This window comes from Apodemus sylvaticus, chromosome 9 (genome assembly GCF_947179515.1).
Source record: "Apodemus sylvaticus chromosome 9, mApoSyl1.1, whole genome shotgun sequence".
NCBI classification, from domain to species: Eukaryota; Metazoa; Chordata; class Mammalia; order Rodentia; family Muridae; genus Apodemus; species Apodemus sylvaticus.
In genome coordinates this window covers 106,716,106-106,729,222 of record NC_067480.1, presented here as the reverse complement: position 1 = coordinate 106,729,222, position 13,117 = coordinate 106,716,106, and the positions used below count along the sequence as shown (strand labels likewise).

The 13,117-nt window shown below is 46.4% G+C and overlaps 1 protein-coding gene across 1 annotated transcript in view; it reads right to left on the bottom strand.

The window, feature by feature from the left end:
* The window catches only part of Vwa3b (von Willebrand factor A domain containing 3B), a 170,100-nt gene that overhangs the window by 90,325 nt on the left and 66,658 nt on the right, over positions 1-13,117 (bottom strand). The window contains 2 exon segments of the mRNA XM_052193191.1: positions 1,002-1,140; positions 6,734-6,888. Coding sequence (XP_052049151.1) covers positions 1,002-1,140; positions 6,734-6,888 — 294 coding nt within the window.

Sequence of the window (13,117 nt, the reverse complement as noted above, 5' to 3'; positions counted from 1 at the left end):
AAAGAAAGAAAGAAAGAAAGAAAGAAAGAAAGAAAGAAAGAAAGAAAGAAAGAAAGAAAGAAAGCTAGCTAGCTTAATTCCAAATGACATCATTTTTGTCACTGCGTCTTGAGAAAAAGGCTATTATTTGGGCACAGATATAATCACTCGCTAGTCATCAGCCCATGTTTCTCCTAGGGAAGCTAGCTAAGAGCTATATTTTGTATTTCTTAAATGTTCTCCATTCTCAGCACAAAAGACCCATGACAGCACTGTGAGATACAGGTATGGAGACCAGATTCAGGGAGCAATCTGTTCCCAAGCAAACTAGAGGGGGCAGCTCAGGTGAATGGGGCAGAAACTGGGATCTTCCTCCATGAGTCTACTTATTTATGACTCTAAATAGATGCTTGTCTAAACTTTAAGACACTGACTAATGAGATTGGATGAATGGGATCTGTGTAGCCAAATAACTGTCCATGTATAGATGACATTATCTTTCATGTCGCACAACCTGTTTCTCAACAATTTCTATCTCATGAGCAAACATAGGGCATTTTTAGACTTCTCACACACAAGTCTACTACAGTAGACATTTTGGTAGGATTAGCAGATATCCTTCCCACTTGCAATTCTTGGGCCAGTTCACACAGTTTCCCAACTTGACATAGGAAATTTGAAATGTCAAGATAATAAATATCTAAAAAAAAAAAGTAAAAGTGGTTTCTGTTGGTTATCATATGTTAGTGACAACTCCAGGCAGAAAATATAGACACACAACTTAAGTGATCCAGGGGTAGCGGTGACATAAAGGACCCAGCGGCGGAACAAGTCTGGTTGCCAGGGAGCACTCAGAATTCTAGAATGGCAAAGGGGAGCACTTCTGGACTGGCTTTCCCAGGGACACTTTCGTGCAGTGTGGCCCTGTTCACTGCTCAGAACCACTTCAGGCAATGACTACTGGGGATGCATTTATGACACGCCAGCCCAAGTACAAGAACTTGACAGTCCGCCCCCCTCACCTGGATGAACTGAATGATCTTGTCCTTGACCAGGTTCAGTCTGCTCTTCATTGAGTGAGATGTGTCAATGAGGACGTAGATGCACTCTCCATTCGCTTTGCCAAAGAGGACGTGACTCCCATTTTGTAGCCACTTAATCCTATACAGGAAAAGGCAGCAAAGTAAAGAGAGTCTGCGGCAACAAGCTCTGCCTCAGAACACAGTTACAGAGTCTGTGACACTGTTTATACCTGTCTTTGATGAATGGATAATTTAGATTTTTCTTTTCTGCAAGAAAACTCTCCATTTGAGACTGGAGAAATGGCTCAGCAGTTAAGATCGCTTACAGCTCCGGCAGAGAATTCGCTTCCAGTTCCCAGTACCCATGTTAGTTAGCTCATAGCCACCCATAACTCCAGCTCAGGGAGACCCAACGTAGTACTGTCTTCTAGCTTTGGACAACACTCACATATGCACACATGTACACACACACACACACACACACACACTGATGAAAATGAATCTTTTTTTTTTAAAAAAGAAAACTTTCCACTTAGACTGGCTCTTATCAGACCCCCCCCCCCCACACTTCCCATCATCAATTCAAGCAGAACAAAACTAAGAAAATCAATACTACAGAAAAAACACATGCAAAGAAAGCCGTAAGCAAATTACTTCTCGCTCTCTACTGTGCAGAGGCTCTCAGCTCTGACATCAGTGCAATGCAGCTGTGAAGGCAGCAGCTCATTCCTGAAGCCTGTGGCATCTGTGGACAGGACGGAGAAAGCCCCAGGGCCCTGAAACAACTAAGGTGTCTGAGTGCGCAGGGCTGCTGCTGGGGCCCAGGCCCAGGAGCTCGGCCCAGGGTGCACTGAAACTCACAGCGTCAGGAAAAGCCTTGCCGTGAGGATTGGGAAGAGGGTGTGGAGAAGGCTTTACTAAGCGGAGCACAGCAAGACTTAGGCAACTGGGATTTGAAGGGCAGCAGCGCAAATGGTAGTTACTGAAGAGAAAGGTGTGGAGACCGTGGAGGATGGGGATGGAGCCGGTGTTGGGAGGGCCATATTCTACACGCTGTACATATCTGCAGTGTGTGCTAGGGATTTGGGCCTAATGGTGATCAGGGTGTATGTGTGAAGAAATTGCAAAAGTCAAGGAAAAAAATCATCCAAAGGGAGCTCACTGGAGCTTACACACCTGAGAATAGCAGTTCACTTTCTCAGCAGTCAGAGTAAAGCTTCAGGTGGAATCCTCACAGGGGAATCACCTCACTAGGACCAAATCGGCTCCAGGACAAAGACCATCGTGGACATAAGCTCTCATGACTTAAAACTACAACTTAAATTTGAATTGGCTCTAAGTAACTCAACACTATCACAAAACACATAAAAGCACAGAGTCTAGCAACAATGTAAAATTCAAAATCTCCGGACTCTAGGGGAAAAAAAGAGAAATAAAAATATTGAATATAAGTCACAGATATGCCAGGAAGCAGGAAAACGTCCACGTTTAGTAGAAAACCTGGTCAACAGAAATAGAGCGAAGGATTCTAATATTAGAATTGCCAAGCAACTAATTCTAAATATTAGAATTAGCAGAAAAGCAAAGGTGTTACGTGGTCACTATAAATGCATCTCCCATGTTCAGGAACAGAAGCAGAAGAGAAATGGAAGACATAAGATTGGTGCTAAACTTTGCAGAGAAGGAAGCAGAGAGACTGTAAGAGACAGAATGGAGAAGAATCCCGTGAAGGGCTGGATCCCGGACATGGTGTGGCTCCTACACCCGTGGACTCAACAGCTGTGGCTACCTGTGCAGGACCTGCACAGAACCAAGGCAGTCAAAAGCCTGGGGCAGATGGGGCACTGCTCTCCTGGCCCCAGCCCTTACTGGGGAGCCATGGGCAGCTGGCAGCTGGAGGGGGTAGAGGGGGTCATTGTTTTTGGAGTGTGCATTTGCTGATAGGTTTCTCATGCTCACACACGATCAGTGCTAACTGGACTTAGTAGTTATTTCTTTTAAAAAATGAAAGAAGACATAAAATTAGGACATGTCAGGGGCTATAGGTGGGTTGGAGGAAGGAACTGGGGGTTAGACATAATTCTATTTTATTACATATATGTATGACATTCTCAAGGGTAAATACAAATAATAATAAATAATAAAATTTAAAAGATCCATAATGGGACTCCTAGAAGGATGTATCTGAAATGAAAAGGGAATTATATAACATCAGCAGTGAGCAGAAGAATTGTTTGAAGGCACAGCAGTAAGAAACAATTTAAAGTGAAACAGAAAATTAGACACAATTTTGTAACAGGCAAGTGTGTCTGTAATTAGACTGGACTGGATAATGAACAGGAAAGGGAGAAATAGAAGCTAGCATCCAAAAATGTTTCTAGTTTGATGGAAACAGTGCGCCTACAGATGCAAGGAGATGAAGGAGCCCAGGGAGAAGGAAAAGTGGGGCAAGGGGAAGGGAGAGGAGAGAAAGGGAAGGAGGGGAGAAAGAGAGAGAAAAGAGAGGACAATGAGAAGAGAAAAGGAAAAAGGAGAGAAAGCAGAGGAAAGAGGAGAGAGGAGAGAGGAGAGAGGAGAGAGAGGACAGAGGACAGAGAGAGGGGGAGAGGGCACAGAGAGAGGAGAGAGGGGAGAGGAAGGGGAGACCATAGCAAACTACAATGTCATGAATTTGATGAAACCCGGTGATTAAAAGCAGTCACGGGCAGAAAAATTCACAGTGCATTCAGAGAAACAAGTCTAAGAATAAAAGTCCACCTCCCTTTATAAATCATAAATCAGAACACATTGAAGATTTTTTAAAAGAAACAACTGATAAAATTTTCAAACTAGAAATATACTTAGTAAAAAGATCCTTAAAAAGAAGAAGAAGAAGAAGAGGAGGAGGAAGAGGAGGAGGAGGAGGAGGAGGAGGAGGAGGAGGAGGAGAAGGAGAAGGAGGAGGAGGAGGAGGAGGAGGAGGAGGAGGAGGAGGAGGAGGAGGAGGAGGAGGAGGAGGAGGAGGAGGAGAAGAGAAGAAGGAGAAGGAGAAGGAGAAGGAGAAGGAGAAGTGCCAGGCAGTGGTGGTGCACACCTTTAATCCTAACACTTGGGAGGCAGAGGCAGGCGGATTTCTGAGTTCAAGGCCAGCTTAGACTACAGAGTGAGTTCCAGGACAGCCAGGGCTACACAGAGAAACCCTGTCTTGAAACAGTCCCCCCTCCCCCAAAAAAGAAGTAAATTAAAGGGGTTTCCACTCCAGCTGTGCTGATACAATTCCTTGCTAAGGGCTTGAACCACAGCAGATACTAACAAAGCTTTTCAGGTAGGAATGAAAGAATGGTCAGTGGAACCTGGGTTTATGTGGAGGGGCAGAGAGGGCTGTGAGTAAATACAAGTTGCATTTATTCTAATTCTCAGTCATTACATCAGGACATCCAACTGTCTGCACTGCATTGTTATGTTCAGAGAAGCTGCACATTTAAATGCAGAGAGTAACTGGAAAAGAGAGTGGGGTGGACTTTATGATATTCTCATACACCAAGCCATACGGTCTTATTTTACAGTAGACCAAGGGGTTAATGTATGTTGTACAAATGTCAAACTGTCATGCGCATCAAGACAAAGTGTAACAGGTAAGGTTAATAAGACAACAGTGGAGGGGGAAAGAAGTCATAAAAGGGAGACGGGGGTGGCCACAGTCAAAACGTGAAGAAAAAGCAGACAGAGTAGACAGAAAAAAGTTACAAGACCCCAGATGTAAATCTAACCAAGTTAGTGAATGTAAATCATCGCACCACCACAGCACTGGGACGCACTGTGTCTCCAAGAAGCCCAGACAGAGACAGACAGAGGGAAAAGGACAGGGAGACATCAGCCACGGAAAGGAGTGAACGTGGGCATTAAGATGGAGTGACTATTCGGATCCCAGACTGCGTCCACTTCCTAATCAGGAAGGTTGGCAGAGCTGAACGGGGCACTTCGCATGATCAAGGAGCTGACCCGTCAGGAGAACACTGACAGTCTGCATTAATGATACAGCGACTAACAGAGCTTCGGAGTGGTGAGGGAAGAGCTGCTAGACCCGGAAGAACCACACAGGAATGTCCTCTATAATTTATACAACAATTGAAGAGAAAATCAGTGGAAAATTTGCACAATACTTCCAGCAATCGGGGGTAAGTAGCATTCAATGCTTTCCAAGTTCTGAGCCACAAAATCTTTCTGCAGAGAAGAAAACTCCAGGCTTTGATGGTGAATTCTGCCAAATATACAAGATAGGGATGGTGCTAATTCTCACCTGGTACTGCAGAAAATAGAAAATGCAGAGAGATCCTGCTTGTTTATGACACTGATTGGCAAGGGACAAAGGGACCCAGAGGCTGGAGTGCACACAAACCCCATGTCCCCCACAAGACTGGAAATGCAAACTAGAGAGTCATCTCTGAAACCACAACAGAGGGGGCTCTAGACACAGCGACAGCTTGCTGTGAGCAATCTATCACTGTGTGGCTTTTGAGATGCTGGGGCCCTGGGCATAAATACTGGGCAGTTGGGTATCTGCTACATCTGGTTTTGTAATAAAAATGGCACCAGTGTCGAAAGAGCGTTCATTTTCAAGCGGCTGCGGCAGGGCTGCCACTGCCTTAAACCCTAGATTTTTCATCTGGCATAATCCACAGAGCAAATTTACAAATGCTGTCACTATTCCCACTTTATAATCAAGGAGACAGATGCAAAATGTCATGCCCAGGGCCAAACAGCAAGTGGGAGAGCCAAGATTTTCATCATAGTTTTAATTTCTTATTTTTCCAGTTCTCCATGACCTCAGAGATAATATGCCTAAATGAATTTGGTATCCGTGGTCTAAAACTGTCCCCTGGCATGTGGGACTTGAGGGTGTTAATTTAAATCTTCCACATGAAGTCAACCCTGAGGTCATTGTATCAGCATAGCAGACTCATGTGCATGGGCAAATTGTTGGAGCACAGTGGGAGAAAGACAGGTAGGAAATGTGCAATTTGTTTTCTAAAGCATGCACAGTATCTGACTGTGTTCCAGTGTGTCACAGCTGTGTCAGAGTTTCCTTGAGATAAAATAGTCCCATAAGAGGGAGTTTAGATACAATAGCCTGCAATGTGCCCATGGCCCACCGAACCCCAAAGCACAGACAGAAAGAACATTCCTCAGCCTCCTAATGACCATCCTCAAAATAGCTCCTCTGGAGGCTGAGGAGACCATTCCATCGATGGAGTGCCTGTCACAAAAGCATGGAGATCTCAGCTCATAATCCCAGCACTCACAGAAAAGCCAGGTGTAGCGTGTGACATATCTGCAGCCCTAATCCTGGGGAGATAGACAGACAGCTCTCTGGGTCAGGTTAGCCAGCCAGCCTAACTGATCAATGAGATCCACCTTCAGTGAGAAACTGTCTCGAAAATTAAGATGGCAAGCGACTGAGAAGGACCCTGGACCTCAACCTCCATTGTTGTCCCCCTGACTCATACATACATGTCCATGTGTGCCTGTACTGTGCACACCCAGTAACGCATTCCTGTTCTGTTTCTGGTGGAACCTGAATGCTAGTATCTCCTTTGCTGTTGCTGTTGACAATGTCTTCAATAATTATAGATGGAAGCTTTGTCTTAACTGTGCCTTCTGGCCACTTCACTGGGCTGAGCTTTTTCTAAGTCACACTGACCTGCATTTCATGAGCGACTAGACCACCAGTGACCACATACAACTATACCGACCTCCTCTGGATCCTGGCCAGCGCTGTGTGGATTCGCTCCCGGTACCGCTTGCATGTCTCCTTGGTGATGTTGACGTGGACCAAGGTCCCGTCCTTCCAGGGGACATGGATGAATCGGCTGCAGTATTTGGCATGGATCGTCTTCTTATTGGTGTCCTAAGGAAAGGACGAAGTAGGACGGCTATAGCAGGTTCTTAAAAACTCCTCTTGCTAAAACCAAACAAAAAACGACTCCTCACTTGGGCCCACAAAATAACTAAATGCGGAATGAAATCTGGATATCTCTGACTCCGGTTTGTATCTGTCTCCTCTGAGTCCATCACCTGGTAAGTCAGCACCCTGGCATGCTGATCCCTGAGCAGAGCCTGAGGACAACCTGACGGTGCCTAACACTGTGTGTCCTTCAAGGACAAAGATAAGAGCAACAGAAAGATCTTACAGTACAGTGTCCTGTCCAGATCCCACCAAAACCACTCAAAGAGGTACCTGAAGGTGTCCGGTAAACCTGTAATTACTCTGGATTCCAGGAACAGCAGGGCCTCAACTCAAAGTCATCTAACTCCATAATAAGAGACCTCTTGCCCTGCCCCCCAGGCAACACTCTCACAGCAACAACCTCAAACCTCACAGAACCAGAACTGAGACAAGATCAGCCAGGCCCAGCTTGCTTAGCAGCTGAAGCACGCAGCCCCTTTCCCTTTCGCCCCAACTCTGGTTAAGTCTACGGCTCAAGTCGGCACTCCAAAGACAGACCTGGCAGCAATGAACCGCTTTGTCGGTACTTCACACAGTGACAGCAGTCGTGCTGGTGGAATCTTCCTCTGCCATGCTGCCTCTCAAACAACATTTGGGATGTCGTATTGGGATGTGGATGAGCCCGTTCTGTGAGGATTCCCAGAGCTTGGGCTTTGGGGCTAAAACTCTAATAACAAGGACACTCAGAAACTATTTAAAGAAGAAAAGTAGCCAGGTAGCATGCCCACCTCTGCCTTATTTGTACATCTCTTAGCACATGCACATCTCCACAGTGAGACCGTTCACTTCTAAATTCAACAAACTTGTTCTGGTCTCTGTTCCAGAGACAGCCCTGTGCTAGAGGTCACGGCAAGGTCAGAAGCACGCGTGGGACCTCATCTGTATCAGAGAGAGACCAGGGATTCCTGCAAGAGGAGGGGCTAGGAGAGAAGGAAGGAAGAGGAAAGGGAGGTGAGAAAGATGGTGGGGGAAGGGAGATGGAAGGGCAAGGAGGGAGGGGAGAAAAGGGTTAGAGAGTTAGAGCTGATCCCTGTATTTAAAGATGCCTATTTCCCAGTTTTCATGAAGTAGAGGGGACTCTGCATGGGCGGGGTAGATTCCAGGGCTCATAGGAACAGAACTGAAGGGCTGGAGAAAGAGAATGTGTCGCATTCTCTAGGAGAATGAAGCAGATGCAGAGCAGGCAGAGGCAAAGGCCAGGAGCAGTCGCTCCCTCCTGTGGACGTGCACTCTGTGCACAGTCGGGGGTGGGGGGGTGGGGGGGGAATCTCTCAAAGGCACTCGTGGTAACAGACATCACGCAGTACCACGCGGAGATGGCTCAGCTGGTCAAGCCCATGAGCAAGGAGACCGGAGTTCAGATCTTCAGTGCTCACGTAAATAGTGGGGTGTGGCAGCATACATGTGACTGCATGCTGGCTGGGGGAGGGGTGATGGGTAGGCGGATCCTGGGTGCTGCTGGCCAGCCAGCCAAGCCAAATAATGAGCTTCCGGTGCAGTAAGAAACCCCGTGTCCGAAGAAGAAGTAAGATGGAAAGCAAACCAGAGCATGCTGCACACAATGCTGGCCTCTGAGCTACGTACACGCATGTACACGCTCACACACACGCACACACACTCACACACACATGCTCACACACATTCACACACACATACTCACACATACACACTCATGCTCACACACAACACACATGCTCACACATGCTCACACACACTCATGCTCACATATACATACACGTTCACACACACATACACACATGCTCACATAGACACATATACACACATGCTCATACACATACACACTCATGCTCACACACACTCATTCTCACACACACTCATTCTCACACACACATACATGTTCACACACATACACACATGCTTGCATACACACATATACATACACTCATATACATGCTCACACACTCATGCTCACACAGGCTCACACACGCTCACATGCTCATGCTCACACACTCTCACACATGCTTACAAACACTCATGCTCACACACACATACACGTTCACACATATACATACATGTTCACATAGACACATACACACGTGCTCACACACACATACATACTCATCCTCTCTCACATACACACTCATGCTCACACACACTCACACACACTCATGCTCACACACACATACACGTTCACACAATACACACATGCTTGCATACACACATATACACACACACTCATATACACGCTCACACACACATATGCTCACACACATACACACCCATGCTAACATATGTTCACACACGCTCACACACACTCATGCTCACACACACATACACGTTCACATACATACACACATGCTCACATACACACATATACACACATGCTCATATACATGTTCGCACACACGCTCACACACATACATGCTCACATTCACGCTCACACACACATACACGTTCACACATGTTCACACACACAGATACACACGCTTGCATACACACACACATGCTCATACACATGCTCACACACACACACACACATGCTCATAAACACACATGCTTATAAGCGGACGGAAAGTTCTAGAAGTAAGGGCAACATTGAGCATCTAAAGTAGACAGGGCGGGGGGATGAATGAAGGAGTAACAGATGAGTGCACATGTGGAGGAGGTGTTACACAGAAGCAAGCTCACTTCTCCCTGGGGCAGGAGCATTCATCCAAAGCCAAACTCAGCATCACAACTGAGTGTTTGCCTCTGGATTGTTCTAGCACAGTCAACTGACACCCACAAGAAATGGCACAAACTTGGATTTAAAGAGCTTGGGGATTGTGCAGGATGCAGGAAATGATCTAAGATGGGAAGTTCTGAGGCTGTGTGCAGGGGGCGTGCACACAGAGACAGCAGAATCGGGGCAGGAATAATAACCCGCAGAGCGCAGGGAGGCCAACATGGGGGTGTATCAAGCTACAGAAGAAATGCTCGAGAAGAATAATCTAAGAGGCATGGTTAGAACTGACAGCACGGGCTGTGTCTGCAGTTCTGCTTAATTACGAGGTCCAGGGCATACCTACTGCGACAGGGAGAGGAGATGAAGCCATCAGGAGGGGGGTAAGGAAATGTAAGGGTCACCCGCGTGGCACTGACATCCCGGAGAATGAAAACAGGGGCTGAGTCAGTGGTGGCGAGGGAGAAACTCCTCCTCAAGGGCAGGAGACAGGCGAGCTGGGCTCAGCACAGCTCAAGGAGGTGGGCGGCAGCCTGATGAGACAGTGACAGTGACAGTGACAGTCAGGGAGCAGTGCGAGGAGAAAAGGCCACCACCTACATCAAGCCAATGGGTCCAAGAGAGACACCAGCCCCTGTTAGAGAGGACACGAATTCTGGGGTCACATAGGAGCAAGAACCAGGAGACAGGTGGGGGACCAGTGGTGAGGAGGGGTTGATGCAGTGACATGGTTGCAGCAGGAGTGTGGAAGGGGACTGTCCTTTACCACGATGCCTCTCTCTACCTCAGCCATGCATGTCCCTGGGGCTGACACACAAAAGCGTCTTCCCTGCCTATCTCTCAGTCCTCGTAATGATGTCATTTCCTCAGGACACTAAGGTACAGCCAAGGAAAGCCACAGCAAGCCATGGGCTGTGTGGAGGCAGGCTGTCAGGCAGGCACGGTAGTAAGGCAGAGCAACACAGCAGTCCAGAGGATCCTGTTCACACCGGCCTCCGTCAGCCACAAGAGAATTCCCTACCCAGCAACTCCATTTCCTCTCCGGGAACACAAACAGCCAAGGTGCCTTGGTGATTATGAGCACAAAGCACTGTGTGGATTCTCTACTTGTGATGTCAGTGTCTGCAACGGAGAAAAGACCACATCTGCTGGGCAGTCTCCTAACCGTGAGGCTCTGCGCTGAGACAGGCATTTCCCAAGTTGTACCTGATGACACCCAGTTCGAAGACACAAAGAAGGTTACTCCGGGTGGCAAAATGATCCCTACCTCTTCGTCCATCTTGGAAACCCTCCATACCAAGATCTTCTTAGTTGCTAATTTCTCAGATGGGCAGGACTACACCATACCCGAACCAGTGTTGTTATAGACAGTCATACAGGGAACCCATCCCCTGCGGACCGGGAACTGGTAAGAATCTATCCATTTTATAGCCACAGTGTCTCCTTACTGTACACGTCATAACCATAGGAGTAACTGAAGTTGAGAGCTATGGTCTGAAAATATGATGGAGTAAGCCCCCCCACCACTATCTATGAGGAAATAGTAAGACAGTATCATTCTCAACCGTCACCATATTATTATTTAGTAGCACAAGAAATGTGAGCTAAGCCCCCTCCCTCCCTGTCTGTAAGCCACATTCTTCAGACTGGCCCTTACAATAGCATCGAGACTGCCCAGAAGAAGAGCAAGTTCACCATTCTAGCTGACCTGGAGCCCGCCACATCGCCAGAAGCTCAGAGCAGGCTGTGCCAAAACTGGCAAGGATTGATATTTTTAAATACCCAGAGCTGAGTGTTTTCTAAATTAAAAATTAGTCGTGTGTGGCCAAAACCCTGTCTCAAAAAAAAAAATCCAAAAAATAAACCCTCAAAAAATTAGTCATGTGTGACCTCCTGAGTACGGTGAATGATTTCTGCAAAGCCAGAAGACCGCGCTGGGAAGGGAAGCCGAGAATGAGACTTCCCCCAAGCTGCCATGATTACGCCTGCCTCCAAGGACAGGCAGCGAGCTTTTCAATGTTGCATTCTTCTAATTCAGTTTGTGTATTTTCTGCCTGCAGCAGTGCCTTGTAAACATGCAGGGGTAAGGAGGAAAAAGCACAACAGTTGAATAGCTAGAAGAAAACTGTCCAACTGGAGGAGGGCAAGGAGCTGGATGGTAGCCAGTGTGGTGCCATGCCCGAGAGTGCAGGGTGGGTACCCTCAGTTAGAACTGCAAACCTCCCAGTAAAGGCCTTGACCCTCCATCACAGCCTTTTAGGACATATCAAGTGACCCAGTATTTGAACAGGACCTTGATCCTCCCACATCCTCAGTTTCCAACACACATTTGCACACACACATACACACAAGTACATGAGTACATATACACATGCATACATACACATGTAAACATACATATATATGGAAACATACATATACACACAAGTGCACATGCATACACACATAAAGTCTGAGTCTGGCTTGGCCACGTAAGGGGCAATATGGGTGTGGACCTCCATAAGTGTTGATGATCACTATGGGTATAAGACTTGCTTGTATAATAGTGTATACATTTTCATGTTCCTCTTTCAAGGGACATCCCCTCTGCCAAGGTGAATAACTCCACAATAATCAGAGACAGCACAAGTCTGGGAGCTGAGGGCATGTCTAATGTCTCAGCAAAATGGTAGAATGCCGGAGACAGCCCTTAAGGCTGTGGGAAGAACAATAAAAGCATGAGTTCAAAAATATATAATTTCTCAATTATGCAAAATATAAGGATGCAACATGAATTGTATAAGCAGCTTCACAGATCTAAAGTAACAGAGGCAGCTGCACTATGAGCCAGCTTGTCAGAAAGATACAAAGACTTGCAGATACAAAGGTAGGCAGACTCCTGAGTTCAAGGTCAGCCTGTGACAGAGGAGGCTTAGGTCCCAGGCATGGCGTGGTAAGAATGTTAATTTGAGGGTAGGGTAATGACTGAATTGATATATAAATAAAAGACTGGGCTTTTGATCTGCAAGAGATGAGCGATCCAGAGAGTTTTTAGAATTGAAAAAAAAAAAAAAGCTGTCTGGAGCAGAACACTGTCTGGAGATCTCTAGAAAAAGTAGAACATAGAACAATCTGGAAAGCTGTCTTGAGCAGAACACAGTCTGTCAGCTTGTAACCCACAATTTGACTTCCAGTCCTTTGTTTTAGTTGTTCTCAAACAAACATCCTTTTTCTCAGAACTCCTCTCCAAACCAAGGCTGATCCTTAGCACATACACACACATAGACATAAACACACATACCCACACATACATACATACACAAACACACACATATATACATACATACATACCCACACAAACATACATACATACACATATATATACACATAATATACATAAGTGCTTATGCATGCACACACATATACACAAGAACATGGGTACACACATACATATATACACGTGCAAAT